A 19,695-nucleotide genomic window follows, 5' to 3' on the forward strand; every position below is an offset into this window, starting at 1 on the left:
TAACGGCGGTAGCTAAGCTAACGGCGGCAGCTAATCTAACGGCGGTAGCTAAGCTAATGGCAGCATGCTAAGCTAACGGTGGTAGCTAAGCTAATGGCAGCAGCTAAGCTAACGGCGGTAGCTAAGCTAATGGCGGCAGCTAAGCTAACGGTGGTAGCTAAGCTAACAGCAGGACGTCAGCTGTTAAAACCCTCCCGTTGTGGGACACGACATGAAACTACTCCAGTTAGCTCAGTCATGTTGGAACTCAGATATCCGCTGGAGAAAATATTTTTTCATGGAGCGTTTATTGAGTCACTGAGTTATTAAAGTTAAACAGGTAGCTAACCGTTAGCCCAGCTAATCTATGATAACCATGACTAATTACAAAAATGTGCAGACATAAATAGTAATGTTTGTCCAATCATTGGTTTTATAAACTTTACAAACATCAGATTAGTCTAAACGGTGATATAGTGACATGAAAAAGTAGATAAATATAGTGAAACTCTTGTTCGTCACTATTGTTCTCATGCTGGTTTTCTACCAGGAAGAAGTTGTAAACAACAAGGAGATTCGTCCTATAGACAGTCTGATAGTGAGTGCTTGTTTTGTTGGAGTCTAACTCTACGAAGTGTTATCATCATCTGAAGAGTTTTTATATGGGTTGATAGGAGGACATGTAAATGCAACCAGGGCAGTGATCAGTGTGAGGCTTTGTGTAAGATTTTTATTTATGAAACATTTGTACTGGTCTGGGGGCGATATACAACTACCTTTCAAAGCACTGAGATATTGCCGACACTTCCGCTTCATTATGCTCTAATCGGTGTCGAGCATACCATCACTAACGGCAACAGAAGAGGCAGAAACACTGAGATTAAACGTTACTTGTTTAATATTTATTCAAACAGTTAAAGTGCAGAGGAGCTGAAACAGCTGGAGCTAACTGGAACTGAACTCAGTGCTCAAACATAAAACATAAACATCGTTAGCTCACTGTCGCCACGGCAACAACAGTTTCTTTGGTCCCTTTGTGTGTGTTTCCTTGCCGAGCCAATCGGGAAGCCAGCTGCTGATGCGGATCGATGATGTCATTAATTAAGTAACTAACTAACTAATGATGTCAGAGGTAAATCTGGTCTCCAAACGGTCTGTCTAAATTAAAATCAGTGGTTACCATGGTGACGAAGCTCTGTGGCTTGGTCGGGCGGGAGTGGGGGCGGAGTCAGTCTGTCAGCAGCAGGTGAGGGGGCGGAGCCACAGCCGGGGTCAGAGGGCAGAGGTCGCTGCTGAGTCTGAGTGGAGAGCGTCGCTGCTTCCTCAGAGGAAGCCGATTGGTCAGGGTCTGGAGAGACAGGCAGAAGGCTGAGCTGTGATTGGCTGAATGATATATGACCTCCAGGGCCGTTGTCTAGGGGAGAAAGGTGATGATAACTCTAGGGGCCCAGCGCCCAGTGGGGCCCATAAAAAACCCCAGTAGTCTAATCTTTGTATGACTGATTTATTCTGCGTAAGACCCTGACTAATACTCATAGTACACTGTAAAAACTCTACATCTTTCCAAGAATATTTGTCTTATTTCTTGTCCAAATGTCTCATTTCTAGTCAAAACTAATCTCTTTCCACTTAAAATAAGACTCATTACCTAAAAATTTACTTGTTTTTAGATCATTTTCACTTAAAGTCACAATAAATAGAAAAATCTGCCAGTGAAAGTAAGTTTTTTGTGCTTGTAATAAGGAAGAAAAACTTGCTCCACTATCAGATTTTTTCTACTTATTCCAAGTGAAAATCTGCTTGAAAGAAGTAAAAAGTGTCTAAAAACAAGCTGCTTTTAATATGATGAGTCTTATTTTAAGTAGAATGAGATTTGTTTTGACTAGAAATGACATTTTGACTAGACATAAGACAAATATTCTTGCTAAGATACTTGAGTTTTTGCAGTGTAATGCTGCATTAGCATCAAAACAAAGAAGGCTAAATAAAAAACAATAATACATACGTAGTCTAAGAAAAAAAAAAGAAAAGTTAGGGGGAGGGGCCCACTTTAGTATTCTTTAAGGGGGCCCAGAATTCCTAGCAACGGCCCTGATGACCTCACAACAGCTGCTGGCGCTCAACCAATTATCTGTAGTTTGAGGATCGTTAAAGGACGATTCCACTCAAATCCAACCTGGGCTCTAGTTTCTAATATTTCTGAATGAATGTTTAGATTTTCTTTTTACCGTCTCATGTCCTGCAGTAGTTCTGTCTGTCCCTGCATCACCACAGCAACGTAGGCTATGATGGTTAGTGCTGTTAACATCCCATAAACCAGTCTCGTGTTAGAGTCAGGTTGAGTCTAATTGTGTTTCCAGGTCTGAGGCTCCAGTTTGTTTCATCAACTCAGAGCCTCGACGTCGTCGTAGCGTCAGAGTGAATCTGGATGTTGTTTATTCTCCCTGTAAACACACTAGCTGTGTCCCAATTCAGGGGCTGCATCCTTCGGAGGGTGGATTTGAAGGCCGATTACGTCACAGCGCTGCGCGAAGGCTGTCCCAATTCGTCTAAATTCGAAGGGTCCTCCAAATGCAGCCTCCAAATGCAGCCTCCTTTCCCCTGCATTCGGAGGATGCACCGCTACTATCCTTCGCGGCCTCCCGTATCCCAAGATGCTTTGCTGCACCGTTGTTGTTATTAGCAACCTAGCCGTTAGCTATCGAACGGAGCAGCTCTGTGCTGTAGCCATGGTAACCCGGCTCTGCGGCCGGCTCGGAGGTGTGGCTGCCCGCTGCTGAGCTCTGCTCTGCTCTGCTCTGGCTGCACAGGTGAGGAGCGGAGGCAAAGCATCTGTGACAACTTTTAATAAGAAAGCTATGAAAACACATTACTTGTGCTCTCTTTATTCTCTATTCAATAGCCTACCCCCCTGGCTGCTGTTCAGTGGTTTGTTTATTAGTATATTAATGATAACTGCCCTTGTATTGATTCTACTTCTTTAAAAAAAAAAAAAAAAAAAAGTGAGGGGCGGAGGAGCGGTAGAGCTGTTGCAAGCGCCACTTTTAAATGTTTAACGTCCGGCCGTTGTTTACGTTACGCCGTTGTTTACGTTCGGATCAGGAAATGCTCTGAAGGCTAGACCGTCCCATTTACCGACCGTTGATGCGGCCCCCGGAGGAGCCTCCGAAGCCGTTGCCTCCGGAGACCGCGTAGGCTGGGTCCTCCGAAGGCTGCAGCCCCTGAATTGGGACACAGCTACTGAGCCTCAACTGTCTGGTTTATGGGATGTAAACAGACTAAACATTATGTATACGTTGCTGTGGCGATGCAGGGACAGACAGACAGAACTACTGCAGGACATGAGACGGTAAAAAGAACATCTAAACATTCATTCAGTTAGAGCTGAAATATTAGAAACTAGAGCCCAGGTTGGATTTAGCTGGAACTGTCCTTTAATAACAGAGTAAGTGTTTCCATGACAACTCCAAACCTGCTGAATTATGATCAATTAAAGCTCAAACATCTCAAATCTCTTGGTATTAGACCTAGTGGACATGTCAAAAAGCTGCACTGTCCCTTTAAGAGGAAGTTAAAGGGTTAATGGTGATGACTGACCAGGCGGAGTCTGTGGCCGTACGCCAGCTCTGATTCGTCAGGTTTCCTGGTCGGCACGGCAACGTGCCAACGCTTCAGTTCTGCCATCATCTCTGCCGGGCTGAAGAGCGCCGCCGGGTCGGCACGGCAACGGTTGATGAGCTCCACCAGACGCTCCTTGTAGTGCAACCTGTCAGACAGAGACCGGATCAGACTGGATCAGACTGGTTCAGACCGGATCAGACTGGTTCAGACTGGTTCAGACTGGTTCAGACTGGTCTAGACTGGTTCAGACTGGTTCAGACCGGATCAGACTGGTCTACACTGGTCTAGACTGGTCTACACTGGTCTAGACTGGTCTAGACTGGTTCAGACTGGTCTAGACTGGTTCACACTGGTTCACACTGGTTCACACTGGTTCACACTGGTCTAAACTGGTTCATACTGGTCTAGACTGGTTCAGCCTGGTCTAGACTGGTTCACACTGGTTCAGACTGGTCTAAACTGGTCTAGACTGGTTCACACTGGTTCAGACTGGTTCAGACCGGTTCAGACTGGTCTAGACTGGTTCAGACCGGTTCAGACTGGTTCAGACTGGTCTAGACTGGTTCAGACTGGTTCAGACTGGTTCAGACTGGTCTAGACTGGTTCAGACTGGTCTAGACCGGTTCAGACTGGTCTAGACTGGTTCAGACCGGTTCATACTGGTCTAGACTAGTTCAGACTGCTTCAGCCTGGTCTAGACTGGTTCAGACTGGTTCAGACTGGTCTAGACTGGTTCACACTGGTTCAGACTGGTCTAAACTGGTCTAGACTGGTTCACACTGGTTCAGACTGGTTCAGACCGGTTCAGACTGGTCTAGACTGGTTCAGACCGGTTCAGGCTGGTCTAGACTGGTTCAGACTGGTTCAGACTGGTCTTACTGGCAGTGTCCTCTGTGTTCGGGCCGGGTGGGGCGACCACACGGCTCCTCCCGCCTGCAGCCGTCCTCCTTCAGCTCTAAAACCAAACACACCCCTGAAACAAATAGAAGACAGTCGTCACCCTCAGCCACCTCACAACATCCCATAATGCTCTGGGACATCAGCAGGGGGGGCTCACCTGTCGCTGAGGTATCAGCTGAGCTGCCGTTAGCCGGGTCCAACCAAGAAGGAGACACTCTGTAATACTGAGACAGGGACAGCTGGTTAGCACCTGTTAGCACCTGTTAGCACCTGTCTCCACCATAGACTGTAAAAAACATGGACGTAGCGTCCGTGACGTCACCCATTGGTGTTGGGGAGTCGTTTTTGTGACTCCAATATGGCGGCCTGAACAGCGCCATGTTGGATTGGCCGGCCGAGAACCCGCCCACTGGCCTCGAAGCAGCTGTCCACGGAGCTGCTCGGACCTGTCACTCAACGTTTCCGCGCCCTAATTGGCCAGAGTTTTAAAGGGATAGTATAATTTTTTTAAAGTGTGGTTGTATGATCTACAAATAGCCCCTAAGTACTTTAATTGCAGTAGAAGACTCTCTGCACTCCTCCCGTTAGCAACGCCAGCCCATAATAGCCCTGCCCAGAGATTTACAACATACAGTGTTGTGAACAGACCCAAAGAAACGGCCTATTTTCGTGGCCTAAAAGAGGTTTTACGTGAAAAAAAAAAACACAGTTCCATTGTCCATTCACAACAATATATGTTGTAAATCTCTGGGCAGGGCTATTATGGGCTGGCGTTGCTAACGGGAGCAGTGCAGAGAGTCTTCTACTGCAATTAAAGTACTTAGGGGCTATTTGTAGATCATACAACCCTACTTTAAAAAAATTTATACTATCCCTTTAACCTAATAACAGTAAAACGGTAGAGTGAAAAAAAATTCACCCCCCTCAGAGTGTGTACGGGGGTAGAAACTATCGGTTGAGACGAAAAAACGTTCTGACACCAGGCTTTTAACATGTTTACTGAGGATGTAAAGTCAGTGATTTTAACATGGGGGTCTATGGGGAATGCTGCTTTCTGACACCAGCCCCCAGAGGAAGAAGAGGGGATTGCAGCTTGTTGAACAAGGAAGTGAGCTTCACTTCTCAGACCCACAACTGCCCCCTTGTCTCCCCCTGTCCCCCCTGTCCCCAGGCTGCAGGTCTCAGGTGTCTCACCCGGAGCTAGCGATGTCACGATTATACATTTTCTTGGTACGATTATTGTCAGAGAAATAATCACGGTGTTACGATTACCACGATTATTATGCATCAATACATTTCACAACACTATGAATGTGTAAAATCAAATAAAGTCAAAATATAATTACATTTTGGACCAGTTATTAATCCCCAGGGAGAAGTGTTTGAAATATTTGTCATCAATTGTCATCTATACCAAATGTTCAAGTTTATTTTAATCATTTTTTTCACAATACAAATGACACGCTATCATTTAAATTCCTACTAATTCAGTGTTACGTTAGTTAAATGGACATCCCTACCTGGAGCAGCAGGTGGAGGCGGCCCACGCTCCAGTCCCTCAGGTGGTAGAGACAGTCTCTGGGGTGGTGGGCGTGGAGACCTTTGGTTCCACAGTCCGCGGACACGCCACAGGCCTGAGAACGTAGAACACGTTAGATTAGAACACACAGAACCAGACACAGTAGAACCTGCCAGTAGAACCCTACAGTAGAACTCACGGAGTGAAGGTCTCTGTAACTGTGCGTTCACACCAAAAGCTTCCAAAGCGTCAAAACGCCGGAAGTCAATTCATTTTCAATGAGAGCCCGGCGACACCGAGCGTCCAGAGCGTCAACAGGCGTCGCCGCGCTTCTAAAGCTTCCAAAGCGTCACCAGATGAGAAGTTGAGCCGTGGTTAACTTTAGAGAAAATTAGCTATGTCGCGGTTGGCCGCAACCTGTCAGAATAGAGATGTCTGTCGGCTCCTTTTTTTTGTATTTCGGCTCCCCAATGACCAGCGCGATCGAACTTTGACGTCAGTCACGTGACGAGCGGCCAAAGCGGCTGAAAATATTTGCTGTTTTGTGAGCTGTCTTGTCTGACACCCACCCTCGAGCGTTTTTGAGGCTTTGGAAGCTTTTGGTGTGAACGCACAGTTTGGGTTAGTGGGTTAGGGTTATTTGACTCACTGAGCCCAGGGTGAAGGTCTCTGTTAGGGTTAGCGGTTAGGGGTTAGTGGGTTATTGGGTTAGTGGGTTCGTGGGTTAGTGGGTTATTTGACTCACAGAGCCCAGCGTGAAGGTCTGGCTGCAGCCGCCACAGAACTGGTGCTGACACTGGCTGCAGGTGAAGTGGAGGCAGCCTCCTCTGGACAGACTGAACAGGACCTGGCAGCTGGGGCACTCTGGGGAACCACACACACACAACCACAGGAGAACCTCAGGAGAACCACACACACATCACAGGGTGACAACAGAACCACAGTAGAACACAGTAGAGATGAGCCACCTCATCCTCTCAGGACCAAGATACAGGGCACTGAGGTGCAGAAGGACTCGCTAATACCGGCCGTCATTAGCCGTGTTTCCACTGCAGCAGTTCCTGGTAAAGGGAGGGGGTAGGGACTTCTACAGGAACCGTCCTCTCTCTCGGTGGCCGTGTCTCCACTGCAGACAGGACCCACCGGGCTCTGATGGCAACATGCAACAGTTTCCATCACCGCGAGGTTGTTGTGCAGCGTTTTTTAAATTTTCTTTTTTTTTACTGCTCTTGTTGTTGTTCTTTTCTGTCAGTATAGACGCTTACTTAAAAAAAAAAAAAAAAAAGCCGTCTCGATCGTCAGGTAATCCCGCGATCGCCTATTTACCACTCTTTTTTTTCTTTTTACCAGGCCTACTGCTACTCTCGTCTTTTACTGACTTATTCTCTCTTTTTTTCCATCCGTTTTTCCGTTTTAGTAACGTTGGGTTATAAAAATGCAGCTTATTTTGGAGCTTTCGCTTAGCGTCACATGATCCTGCTTTGAGTCTGACCAATCAGCACAGAGTAAAATCTCAAGCCCCACCGGGACTTCTTCAGGGCCGATCCGAGTACCGACCCCCAGGCAGGGACTCCGTTTGGCCCCGTAAAGGTTCCTGTAAACGGCCCTGAGGGGGAGGTTCCTACAGTGGAGACACGCCTATAGATTACTGGTAGACTAGAGTAATAGATTACTAGAGTAATAGAGTTCAGCCCTGTGGGGGAGGTTCCTGCAGTGGAGACACGCACCAACGGGGCTGAACCCGGAAAATTACCCCCAAGTTCCTGCGGTGGAAACGCGCCTATAGCGACCCTTAACAAGAGGCCAAGATCAGCTGGCCAGAGTGTAGAAATGTGTGGCAATGTGTTGTAATCTGTGTGTGTTTGTTATGTGTCTGGTGAAACGAAAGGAAACGAAATGTGAAGAAATGGTCACGTGAAATAGAATCTCCCTAGAGGGACAATAAAGATCTAAAGTCTAAAGTCAGAAACTCTTTTCCACTGCAGCAGCTCTGAGACCTGAGACCTGGTTCTACTACGGACTCAGGGGCCGTCCACACGAACCCGGGTGTTTTTGAAACCGTGTGTTTCTCTTCACGGTTTGTTCTTTCGTCCACACGTAACCGCAGTCGTGGCTCCTGAAACCAGAGTTTTTTGTAACCGGAGTGCAGGGTGAACTTTTTAGAAAACTCCGGTTTCAGCTTCATGTGTGGACAGGAAACCCCCCCCCCAGTTATTGTTGCTAGCACGTCAAGCTTCTCGACGCTGACCCATGGATCATCATGCGCTGACCACTCAGACGCTGAGTGGACTATTATGGCTACTGTGAATATCAATAATCACTAAACATGTGGACACTAATACAAAACCGCGTGGTCACCATATGTAAACATAATGTTGATATGGAGAAAATCGGCTTTTATCAAATTGTAAATTGCTGTTTTGCTTCCTCCCGTCCTTACATTTGTTTTCAATGAAGCCTTTCAGAATCAATCAGTGGATCGATGGATTATCGTTACGATGTGTGTATTTGTGTATTTTCGTATCTGTCATAAACAAGAGATTACGGGCGGGGTGTGTTAGTAGCGCGGACTCGCGGTGCCGGTCAGTTTGAGCTGTTTGAGCCTCCACTCTCTCTGTAAAGTTACAGCTGCTTTCCTGTTAGGAGTGATGTCGCCACCTACTGCTTTGGAATGCACATGACATTGTTTGAGACGGATTTGCGGTTTCATGTGGACGGAGTTATTTTTTATCACACCGGTGGTGTGGACGCAAATTTTTTTTTAAAACGGGGTCCATAAAAGTTCGGTTTCAAAAATACCCGTGTTCGTGTGGACAAGGCCTCAGTGCTCAATACAACGTTCTCCTCAAGACGTATGGTTCTGATCAGAGGGAGGAGGTTCAGCAGTAGAACCAGATGGTCCCGTACCGATGGTGCTGCAGCCGAGTGGAGACGCTCCGTGCTGCTGCTGCTGCTGCTGCTGGTCCGGTTGGTTCTGCTGCTGCTGCCACAGTCTGAACTGGTCACAGGACCGACCCTGGTGCTGAGGAGACCACTAGGGGACAGAGACCAGAGAGAGACCTCAGAGAGGGAGAGAGGGTGTGTGTGTGTGTGTGTGTGTGTGTGTGTTGCAGCAGTCACAAACAGGCAGACTCAGGATTCGGTCTGACGTCTGGTCCTTTTATTCTCTTCTCACAACTGCTGCGCTATAATGTAACTTTCTCGTTTCCGTCTCAAAAACTACGGCGTTACAAAGTTTCTTTCTCTTTTTCGCTCTCCCGTCTCACAGGAACTACCATAGCAACAAGAACAGAACTCTGGTAACCATGGCAGTTACACGCGCTAGCCCACCTGTTGGTGAACATCCTATTTCCCAACTGCTCTTAACTCAGAATCAGTTTAACCATGTTTATAAAAATAATAGGCCACATTAACAGAAAATTAAAAGAAAATCATGGAGTCCCCTCTAACAACAATGGGTCTCTCACATATAGGCTACATTGTGTGTGTGTGTGTATATGTGTGTCTTACCGGGGACCTGCACTGAGAGCAGGTGCTCTTCTTGCAGCTGGGACAGTCCATCCTCAACCGGTCCGCCTCATGCAGCATGCCGAAGGAACACTGACACACACACACACACACACACACACACACACAAAGATGATCATGTGTCTGATCAGCTCTGTCTTGACCTTAAGATCGTTTCCCCAGAGGAAATTTTCTAGTTATCTCATAGCGTGGTGAATGTGCAGCTCACAACTTGTCCACCAGAGCGTTGTGGAGTTGTTGGATTGTGTATTTGATGAGTTTGATGATGAGGGAAACCAAGAAATCCCATAATGAGCCTCCGTAGTGTAGCTCTGAGCAGCTCACGGCTCTGCTTCGCCGTTCTAAAAACAGCTTGCACCGACAATTAAAGGTAACGAACCTACTGCTATGACTATAGGGATGGTGATGGGCCAGTTTGACAAAATGTTGAACTATCCCTTTAATGTGGTATTCTTACAGTGTTAGTGGTACGGTGGTATTGTCCTGTGAGTGTGTGTGTGAACATCAGTATGAACAGGTGTAGTTTCCCTCGTGTGGGAGGAGCTACTGGTCAATCAGCCTGATCAGGACTGGACCAATCAGGTGACAGCTGTGTGCAGGTGTTGGAGCTTACGTGAGCACACCAGCGGAAGTTGTTCATCTCCTGCAGCGCGCGGTCTCGGAGCTTCCTCTGGAACAGCTCGTGGAGCGCCGGCGGCAGGAAGTGGCGTATCTGAGTGTCCAACAGGTTGAAGTAGTCCATGGCCTCCTCCATGCCGCCGCCGCGGCCTCGGAGCTCCGGCCGGCCGCACTGAGGACACACCAGCTGCTCCACGCTGCGCTCCTTAATGGCCGCCGAGAAGAACGCCTTGAAACACGTCTGGCACAGGAAGCAGGAGCAGTGAGTCATGGTGATGATCTGCAGGAAAGAGAAGAAGAAACGTGAAATGCAGCAGTCGCCAAATCGTCGCATTTTGCTCCTAAAATTTGAGACATGTGCGAAAAATTATTTATTGTTCAACTAATCCAGCGATTAATTTTTGGTTGACGATGATAAAAGTGATACGCCAACTTTTTTTTTTCGTGTCTTGCCTCACTCCCGAGTCCATGACCAGCAGATAGACACCATCCTTTCCACTGTGCGTGCAGTAACAAGGGAGATAGAGCCGTATCGCCGTAATTAGCTTAGCTCAAACGCTGTAAGTGTATAGGTAGTGTTAGCCTGCCTCCTACCTAAAGTCGCTAATTAGCTTAGCTCAAACGCTGGAAGTGTATAGGTAGTGTTAGCCTGCCTCCACCTAAAGTCGCTAATTAGCTTAGCTCAAACACTGGAAGTGTATGGGTAGTGTTAGCCATTCAAAGTGAAAATGATCTAAAAACAAGTTAATTTTTAGGTAATGAGTCTTATTTTAAGTAGAATGAGATTTGTTTTGACTAGAAATGACATTTTGACTAGAAATAAGACAAATATTCTTGCTAAGATACTTGAGTTTTTGCAGTGTAATGCTGCATTAGCATCAAAACAAAGAAGGCTACATAAAAAACTATACTATAAAAAATACATATGTAGTCTAAGAAAAAAAAAGGAAAAGTTAGGGGGAGGGGCCCACTTTAGTATTCTTTAAGGGGGCCCAGAATTCCTAGCAACGGCCCTGCTGCTAACTCACCTTGCTGAAGGTGACCTTAACTCACCTTGCTGAAGGTGACCTTAACTCACCTTGCTGAAGGTGACCTTAACTCACCTTGCTGAAGGTGACCTTAACTCACCTTGCTGAAGGTGACTTTAACTCACCTAGCTGAAGGTGACCTGGACTCACCTTGCTGAAGGTGACTTTAACTCACCTTGCTGAAGGTGACCTTAACTCACCTTGCTGAAGGTGACTTTAACTCACCTAGCTGAAGGTGACCTTAACTCACCTTGCTGAAGGTGACCTTAACTCACCTTGCTGAAGGTGACATAACTCACCTTGCTGAAGGTGACCTTAACTCACCTTGCTGAAGGTGACCTTAACTCACCTTGCTGAAGGTGACCTGGTCCTGGCAGATGGGGCAGCTGTGGGTCAGGAACCTCAGCGCCGTCGTCAGGTCTCTGTTGAGCCGGACCGCCTCCATGACATCACCGGGGCTGAAGCTCCGCCCCTCCATCCTCATCAGGGACAGGAAGACCTGGACCTGGTCAGGGGGGAGGGGGGCTGCCATCTGAGGAGCAGAGGAGACCACCTGAGACCATCTGAGACCATCTGAGACCACCTGAGACCACCTGAGACCATCTGAGGAGTAGAGGAGACCACCTGAGACCATCTGAGACCACCTGAGACCACCTGAGACCATCTGAGACCATCTGAGACCACCTGAGACCATCTGAGACCATCTGAGACCACCTGAGACCATCTGAACCCACCTGAGACCATCTGAGACCACCTGAGACCACCTGAACCCACCTCCTGAGACCACCTGAGACCACCTGAACCCACCTGAGACCACCTGAACCCACCTGAAACCACCTGAGACCACCTGAGACCACCTGAACCCACCTCCTGAGACCACCTGAACCCACCTGAGACCATCTGAGACCACCTGAGACCATCTGAGACCACCTGAACCCACCTCCTGAGACCATCTGAGACCACCTGAGACCACCTGAGACCACCTGAGACCACCTGAGACCACCTGAGACCATCTGAGACCACCTGAGACCACCTGAGACCATCTGAGACCACCTGAACCCACCTCCTGAGACCACCTGAGACCACCTGAACCCACCTGAGACCACCTGAGACCACCTGAACCCACCTCCTGAGACCACCTGAACCCACCTCCTGAGACCATCTGAGACCACCTGAGACCACCGAGACCACCTGAACCCACCTCCTGAGACCATCTGAGACCACCTGAGACCATCTGAACCCACCTGAGACCATCTGAGACCATTGAGACCATCTGAGACCATTGAGACCATCTGAGACCATCTGAACCCACCTCCTGAGACCATCTGAGACCACCTGAACCCACCTCCTGAGACCATCTGAGACCATTGAGACCATCTGAGACCATTGAGACCACCTGAGACCACCTGAACCCACCTCCTGAGACCACCTGAGACCACCTGAACCCACCTCCTGAGACCACCTGAGACCACCTGAACCCACCTCCTGAGACCACCTGAGACCACCTGAACCCACCTGAGACCACCTGAACCCACCTCCTGAGACCATCTGAGACCTGCTGAGGTTCTGCTCACCTTCCTGAGCTCGGCTTCGGTCCAGAGGCTCCGTGGATCTGGATCCTGCTGTAGACCAGGTGCTTGTCCGGGTGCTGGTCCAAGTGCTGGTCCAGGTGCTGGTCCAGGTGCTGGTCCAGGTGCTGGTCCAGGTGCTGGTCCAGGCGCTGGTCCAGGTGCTGGTCCAGGTGCTGGTCCAGGTGCTGGTCTGCGTCCGTCTCTGGCGGTGGCCTCTGATTGGACGATCCGTGAAGGTGATCTACTGGCCCCGCCCCCCAGAGTCAGAGTCCCCATGGTCCTGGTGAGGGGCCCAAGACCTGCAGAGACCGGGAGAGACCAGGAGAGACCAGGACCACGGGTAGAGTTGTTCCGATTCCGATACCGGTATCGGAAATTACGGAAGCCCTAAAGGGCCAGGTCCGTATAATTTTTTTTATTACCGTTTTCTTGTGATAACGACTTATTATTTTGTTAACTCGAGATAACAAAGTCTGTTTTCTCGTGATAACGAATTAATTTATGGTAAAATGTGTTGACATGGTTGCCTAGCAACAGGATTCACTACAGCTACTGTTCAGCTCGAGCATGGGGCAGTTAACTTTAGTCTACTCTACTCACTGGTGTGATTATTGTCCACACCAGCTGTCAACAATAACTTACCAGTAAGTTACACTTAACGTTAGTTTGAATAACGTCACTGTGCTGGGTTTATTTAAGGGGCTACCGGCCGGTGGTCCCATCTATCCTGTTTCAGCTAAGCTAACGTTAGCTACTGGCTGCTGCTGTCAGAAATCACAACCTTATCTCGAACCATCAGACACCTGTTGCCTGCGACCACTGACATGTAGGCTAATGTTAATTTGGCAAGACAGCAGTGTTCATGAGCTTTATCTGAGCAGCAACTAGCTAACATTACCTTAGCTGAAGCTGCCATAACGTAGTCTACTCTCATGTGTTTATGCTAACCTGTAGCCCCTTAAATAAACCCAGCTCAGTAAACAAACTAACGTTAAGTGTAACTTACCGGTACTTCATTGTTGACAGCTCCTCAGAGCAGACTAACGTTAGTGGCAGCTCTTGAAGGCTGAAATCAGGATGATGTGATCACATTAATCAGCTCACTGATTTGAGTTCTATGGTTCTGGGCAATTATCCCACAAAAACATCTCTTCTGTTACGTTAGATGTGTAGATGTGTAGTGAAAACATCTCTTCTGTTACGTTAGATGTGTAGATGTGTAGTGAAAACATCTCTTCTGTTACGTTAGATCTGTAGATGTGTAGTGAAAACATCTCTTCTGTTACGATAGATCTGTAGATGTGTAGTGAAAACATCTCTTGTGTTACGTTAGATCTGTAGATGTGTAGTGAAAACATCTCTTCTGTTACATTAGATGTGTAGATGTGTAGTGAAAACATCTCTTCTGTTACGTTAGATCTGTAGATGTGTAGTGAAAACATCTCTTCTGTTACGTTAGATCTGTAGATGTGCAGTGAAAACATCTCTTCTGTTACATTAGATGTGTAGATGTGTAGTGAAAACATCTCTTCTGTTACGTTAGATCTGTAGATGTGTAGTGTTTCCAACAGACTCGCTTTAGTAGCCTCCTGCTATGAACATACAGCGGCTAACCAGCTGCTACCATGGATGTATTATATTAACCCCGTAAGCAGAAGCGATTTCACCGGGGAAACATGTTTTTCTCCACCGTGGTTTTTCTATTTTATTTCACTCAATATAATGAGGAATAGTACCTTATTATTTTATTTATTTTACTGAAGGTGTCTCACTTTTATTGTGAGACCCTGGGGTCATGTTTACCTACTTGTTTTTTTATTCTACTGCTGTTGAAGAAGAATTTTCTTTGGGATGAATCTGATCTTTAATTATTTTTTTATTTCTTAATAATTATTCCTAGATTTATTTAGTTAAGTTGCCGTTGCACTACTGTTTTTTTATACTGCTTTATTTAAAAATAATTGGCTTCAATTTGCTGTATTCATTCATGTTTTACAAATGGTTTAACCTGAGCCAGGCCTTACCACAATTATAATCACAGTCATGCAGGCGTAGATTTAAAAAAAATTCTTTTATAACATACTGGTATGGGATCGGTACTCGGTATCGGCCGATACCCACAGCATACCCTGGCGATATCGGAATCGGTATCGGGAGGGGAAAAAATGGTATCGGAACATCTCTAACCACGGGTCACCTGGAGCGTCTCCGGTGTTACCGTGGTGAATCACCATGGAAACCAGCGCTCACTGACTCACCTGGGGAGGCGGGGCTTAGGAAGGGATTGCTGTGATTGGAGGAAGAGGACGGAGCGCTGAAGTCGATGCCCAGCAGCTCCTCCGTGTACGACCTTCTGACCCGCGCCTCGCCGCTCGCCTCCCATTGGCTGCCTGCGTCACAGGGGGGCGGGGCTTAGGCAGGTCAACAGGTAGGGTGGAGCGAGTATAGTTGAGACATGTGTACAGTTGAAACACCCTTAATATCTTGCCAGCGCTGCAAGGCTGAGCCGCCATTTTTACTCAGCAAATGCATATTAGCATCCTCTTTGGTTGTGGGGAATTTGAAGAGTTTTAGCATCTCCAGTCCAAAGATATCAGCAAAAGTCTTTTTACTAGGGTCAGAATTTCACTTTACCATGTCCCTTCCACAACGAACATCTTATTATCCTTTTGTGACCATCAATCATAACTTACATCATTGCAAACGTTATTTTGTGCCCTAAAAACTCACATATTTCATGCTATCCCAACATGTTAGGTCACTGCACAATCTAGAGAAATACACAAAGTGGTCAGTAACACAACGTCTCAACTGTACCCTGATAGAGTTCTATTACATCACATCATGTGCAGTGTAGGCTACGATAACATGTTATAAGTCATAATAAGACCAAAAAAACAAAGAAAATGGAAAAAAAAACTAATATTTGTGATACCTGAACAGTGTTATATTAATATATACTATTAATATTATAATTTTATGTTATATAATAATATTTATATTAATAATACAATAATATTCCATTGTTTTTAATTTTGATGAAGAGGAATACATTTATATTGAAATATCTTGTCAAATTGTCATTTTTTTAAAAAAGTTTATTGCATTTACAATTGATGTTCAGTCATCAATGGGTTTCAATGGTGTCTCAACTGTACCATGGTACCGTCTCAACTGTACACGTGTGGGGTATGGTTGTGGAAAAAATAAACAAATAATAAATGATATTCTTCAATAATAACTTAGTATACAAACTAATTAAACAGCATATGAAAAATCACTTATTTTCAGTGTATAGTTTTTTTTTGCAATATCTTTTTAAAAATGGAAAATCAGAAAGTGTCTCAAATGTACTCGGTCTACCCTACGACTCACACTAACGAGGACAGAGCGTCAGGAGCGTTACCGTGGTTACCTGTGTGTCTCCGAAGGTCGGCGGCGGAGGAGGAGGAGGGGGAGGGGGAGGGGCGGGGCCTGGAGAGGAGCAACATGATCAGTTATTGATTGATTATTGACAATAACCCTCCATGTCACATCACATCACATCACGGAGGCAGGTGATTGGCTACCTGTCTGCAGGGGGCGGGGCTTGAGCAGGACACCTGGCGTAGAGGGGCGTGTTCACCTGGAAGGCCCGCCGCATCTCTGACAGCAGCAGCGATAGGTCGGACACGCCCTGACAGGAAGTGACATCATCAATGTTACCAACCCTTAAAGGGATAGTTCAACATTTAGTCAAATTGGCCCATCACCGCCATAATCCCTATAGTCATAGCAGTAGGTTCGTTACCTTTAATTGTCGGTGCAAGCTGTTTTTAGAACGGCGGAGCAGAGCCGTGAGCTGCTCAGAGCTACGCTACGGAGGCTCATTATGGGATTTCTTGGTTTCCCTCATCAAACTCATCAAATACACAATCCAACAACCAGACAGAGTTGTTGTAGAGGGAAATTCATGCAAAACCACTGATGCGTGTTGCCTTCAGGGACAGTTTTTCATCAACAGTCTCTGTATTTCCCTCTAAAACAACTCTGTGTGGTAACGTTGTGTTATTATCTCATAGCGTGGTGAATGTGCAGCTCACAACTTGTCCACCAGAGCGTTGTGGAGTTGTTGGATTGTGTATTTGATGAGTTTGATGAGGGAAACCAAGAAATATGAGTCATTTCATCAGTGTTTATTTCAAGCCACCAAGCTGGTCCAGCTGGTTGAACACTGACTGACGGGGGTGGGGATGGTTGTTACACCTTTTACCTTTGTTGTTTTATTAACTGTCATTATGTGTCACCATCTTTTCTGGAGTTAAACATGGAATATGAGCAGCTTCTGACCTGCTGCCATCAGTGATGAGTTCTTTTTGTTCATATTGAACCATGGGAAGATGCTTTAGTGTTGGGACATGAACAATAAACTGATATAGATGACATGTATTTTTGGTTTGGTCTCAGTTTTTAGTTTTTAATCTCACTGTTACAACCTACCCCGGTAGTGGGCTACTACCTCCTTGTATTTGACATCCAATTGTGAATCCTGTGATTTACTTTGAGACTACTTTTTACTTTTACTGGAGTAACATTACTCTAAAGCAGTGGTTCTCAACCTTTTGTACATCAGGACCCTAATAAATTGACACAAATTAGACCACAGACCCCCATTGGACCACATTTAGAAGTAAACACCAGAAATACACAAATATTTGTTCTGAGACTGAAGAACGTTACTTTTTTATACATTTAAATTAGGGCCAATGGCGTGAATTTTTGGAAATATTATAGAGAAATTTCTGGAAAAAAAGTGGTCCAATTTCTCCAAAAACATTAAAAAATTTCTAGGAAAAAATTTCTAGAGTAACTGTCCTCTTCTTCTCTGTGGGGGGGGGGGGGGCTCCTCACCTGGGTCCAGGTCCTCAGCGCGTCCAGGCGGATGTCGCCCGCGGCGTCCACGCTGGGGCAGTGGGGGTTGATCACCATGGAGACGGAGGGGCAGACGTAGCAGCGCGGCCGGGATGCCGGGTGGGTCTCGTGGAGCCAGATGCACACGGGGATGTTGTACTCCGTTCCTATGGAAACACACTTCTCTATCAAACTCAAAATGTAAACTTGGAATATAAATTAAAGAACTAAATTTTTCGGAATGTGAAACCAGCGGGGATCAAACTCGGGTTCACCACACCGCAGGCGAAAACGCAAACCGCTTCGCCACGGCGCCAGAATGATCAGAAGCAAAACTTTGAGTTTGTGGGCGTGGCAAGTGGAGGGATGAGGTCACGTGACAGCACCTGGCCGTCTGGCCGTGTCCTGCAGGCTGCAGCCAGACATTATAGACTCATGGAGCCGAGTCAACACCTCTGCTGCAGTCAGACCGTCAGGTTACCACGGTAACCCCTGACCACAGGTGTGTGGACGCCTCACCTTCATAGGGAACTGGGACCGTCCCGGCCAGGTAGACCAGCCGCCGCTTCTCCTTGTTGGGGAAACCTGTGGAGACGTTCAGCTGGTCATCTGATTGGTCCTTTAGGTTTAAAGGGTTAGTTCAACATTTTGGCAAATTGGCCCATTGCCATAATCCCTATCCACAAGTTTCCGAACGTCGGTTTCCATGGTTTTCAGTCGTTATCATAGTTGCGGTAAACGCATGGATCTATTAACGCTGGCTTTTAACACGGATGTCAGTTTGTGTGATATCCACTGGTGTGATGATCCATGCGTTTTACAGATTTTCATTGAAAAAAAGAGAAAAAGAAATCCATGCATTGACCGCGACTACCGAAACCATGGAAACGTAAACATAAAATTCCACCGGAAGAGCAAAACCGGCAAAACAGGCTACGTTTTTGACGTTCGGAAAAAGGTGGATACTGGATAGTCATAGCAGTAGGTTCGTTACCTTTAATTGTCGGTGCAAGCTGTTTTTAGAACGGCGGAGCAGAGCTGTGAGCTGCTCAGAGCTACGCTAAGGAGGCTCATTATGGGATTTCTTGGTTTCTTCTGGCAGTCTCTGTATTTACCTCTGCTATTAACCTACTGCTATGACTATAGGGATTATGGCAATGGGTCAATTTGACAAAATGTTGAACTATCCCTTTAAACACCTGCTGCACCAACAACAGGCTTTTATTGTGAAAAACGGACAGGAAATGAGTTCCTTACAGTAAAAATCCACGTAGAGACGCAGATCGCTGAACCTCGTCCGGACCCTGCGGACGTCGGCGAGGGTCTCCGCCGGGTGTCGGTACTCACACTGCGGGAGGAGGAGCAGAGGTCACCCCGCTGTGAGCTCCACGTCGCTGCTGGACACAACTTCACACATTAACCCCCCCCCACTCCCCCCCCCCCTCCTACCCCTCTCTCCACCAGGACTAATAATAAAGTTTGTTATGCAGCAGAAGTTTCCTCCTCACCTCCGTCAGAGTGCGCAGCTCCTGCTCCGCGGCGACCAGCGGCATCTCCTCCTTCCTCTGCCCGGGAAACAGCTCCGTCCGCCGGGGAGACGAGACGGCTCGACCGCTGCCGCCCGGAGGAACTCACATCCGGTCCCGCCGGCCTTTCAGAGTAAAAGACCGAGCTGAAACTGTAGTGGTGTGTTGTTGTGATGTAGCAGCAGCCATGTCCAAACTATTTTTTTTTTTTTTTAAACTTTATTAACACTTATGTACAGAACAATACTGTTGTGCCAGGGGAAAATAAAAAATAAAAAATATATAAATATACAAAGAGTTTATGCATACCATGTATATATATAAAAAATAATATATATATAAAACATTGAAGTAAAGAAGATCATATTAAATAAATAAATACTTATCCAAAATAAAATTGGTTTTTAACGCTTTTGGTATTTGGTATTTTTGGTATTTGCCATACTGAAAAAGCTCTTTCAAAAACAGTGCAAAGTTAGGTTTTCCGTCAGTCCATTTTCTTTTGTGTATATGAA

General features: G+C 46.5%; 1 protein-coding gene across 1 annotated transcript; it reads right to left on the reverse strand.

The window, feature by feature from the left end:
• Positions 1 to 859: 859 nt before the first annotated feature.
• LOC146969712 (E3 ubiquitin-protein ligase RNF31) lies at positions 860 to 19,300 on the reverse strand. Its single transcript, XM_085804897.1, has 18 exons — positions 19,163 to 19,300; positions 18,912 to 19,002; positions 18,174 to 18,239; positions 17,655 to 17,821; positions 16,334 to 16,440; positions 16,180 to 16,238; positions 15,023 to 15,154; positions 12,768 to 13,063; positions 11,543 to 11,725; positions 10,161 to 10,445; positions 9,530 to 9,619; positions 8,927 to 9,053; positions 6,765 to 6,883; positions 6,021 to 6,134; positions 4,658 to 4,724; positions 4,480 to 4,573; positions 3,577 to 3,745; positions 860 to 1,327 (listed from the first exon to the last, which is right to left on the reverse strand). The coding sequence occupies exons 1-18, from the start codon at positions 19,205 to 19,207 to the stop codon at positions 1,208 to 1,210; spliced, it is 2,331 nt and encodes a 776-aa protein (XP_085661023.1). The 5' UTR covers positions 19,208 to 19,300; the 3' UTR covers positions 860 to 1,207.
• Between the last annotated feature and the right edge of the window lie 395 nt (positions 19,301 to 19,695).

Source organism: Trachurus japonicus, chromosome 17 (genome assembly GCF_045865225.1).
Source record: "Trachurus japonicus isolate A0001 chromosome 17, Traja_1.0".
NCBI classification, from domain to species: domain Eukaryota; kingdom Metazoa; phylum Chordata; class Actinopteri; order Carangiformes; family Carangidae; genus Trachurus; species Trachurus japonicus.

Coding starts and splice junctions, on each gene's coding strand:
- LOC146969712 (XM_085804897.1), bottom strand. CDS start 19,207: ATGCCGCTGGTCGCCGCGGAGCAGGAGCTGCGCACTCTGACGGAG. Junction 16,239..16,333: donor GCCCCGCCCCCTGCAGACAG/GTAGCCAATCAC, acceptor GCTCCTCTCCAG/GCCCCGCCCCTCCCCCTCCC. Junction 6,884..8,926: donor ACTCGGCTGCAGCACCATCG/GTACGGGACCAT, acceptor GTGGTTCCCCAG/AGTGCCCCAGCTGCCAGGTC.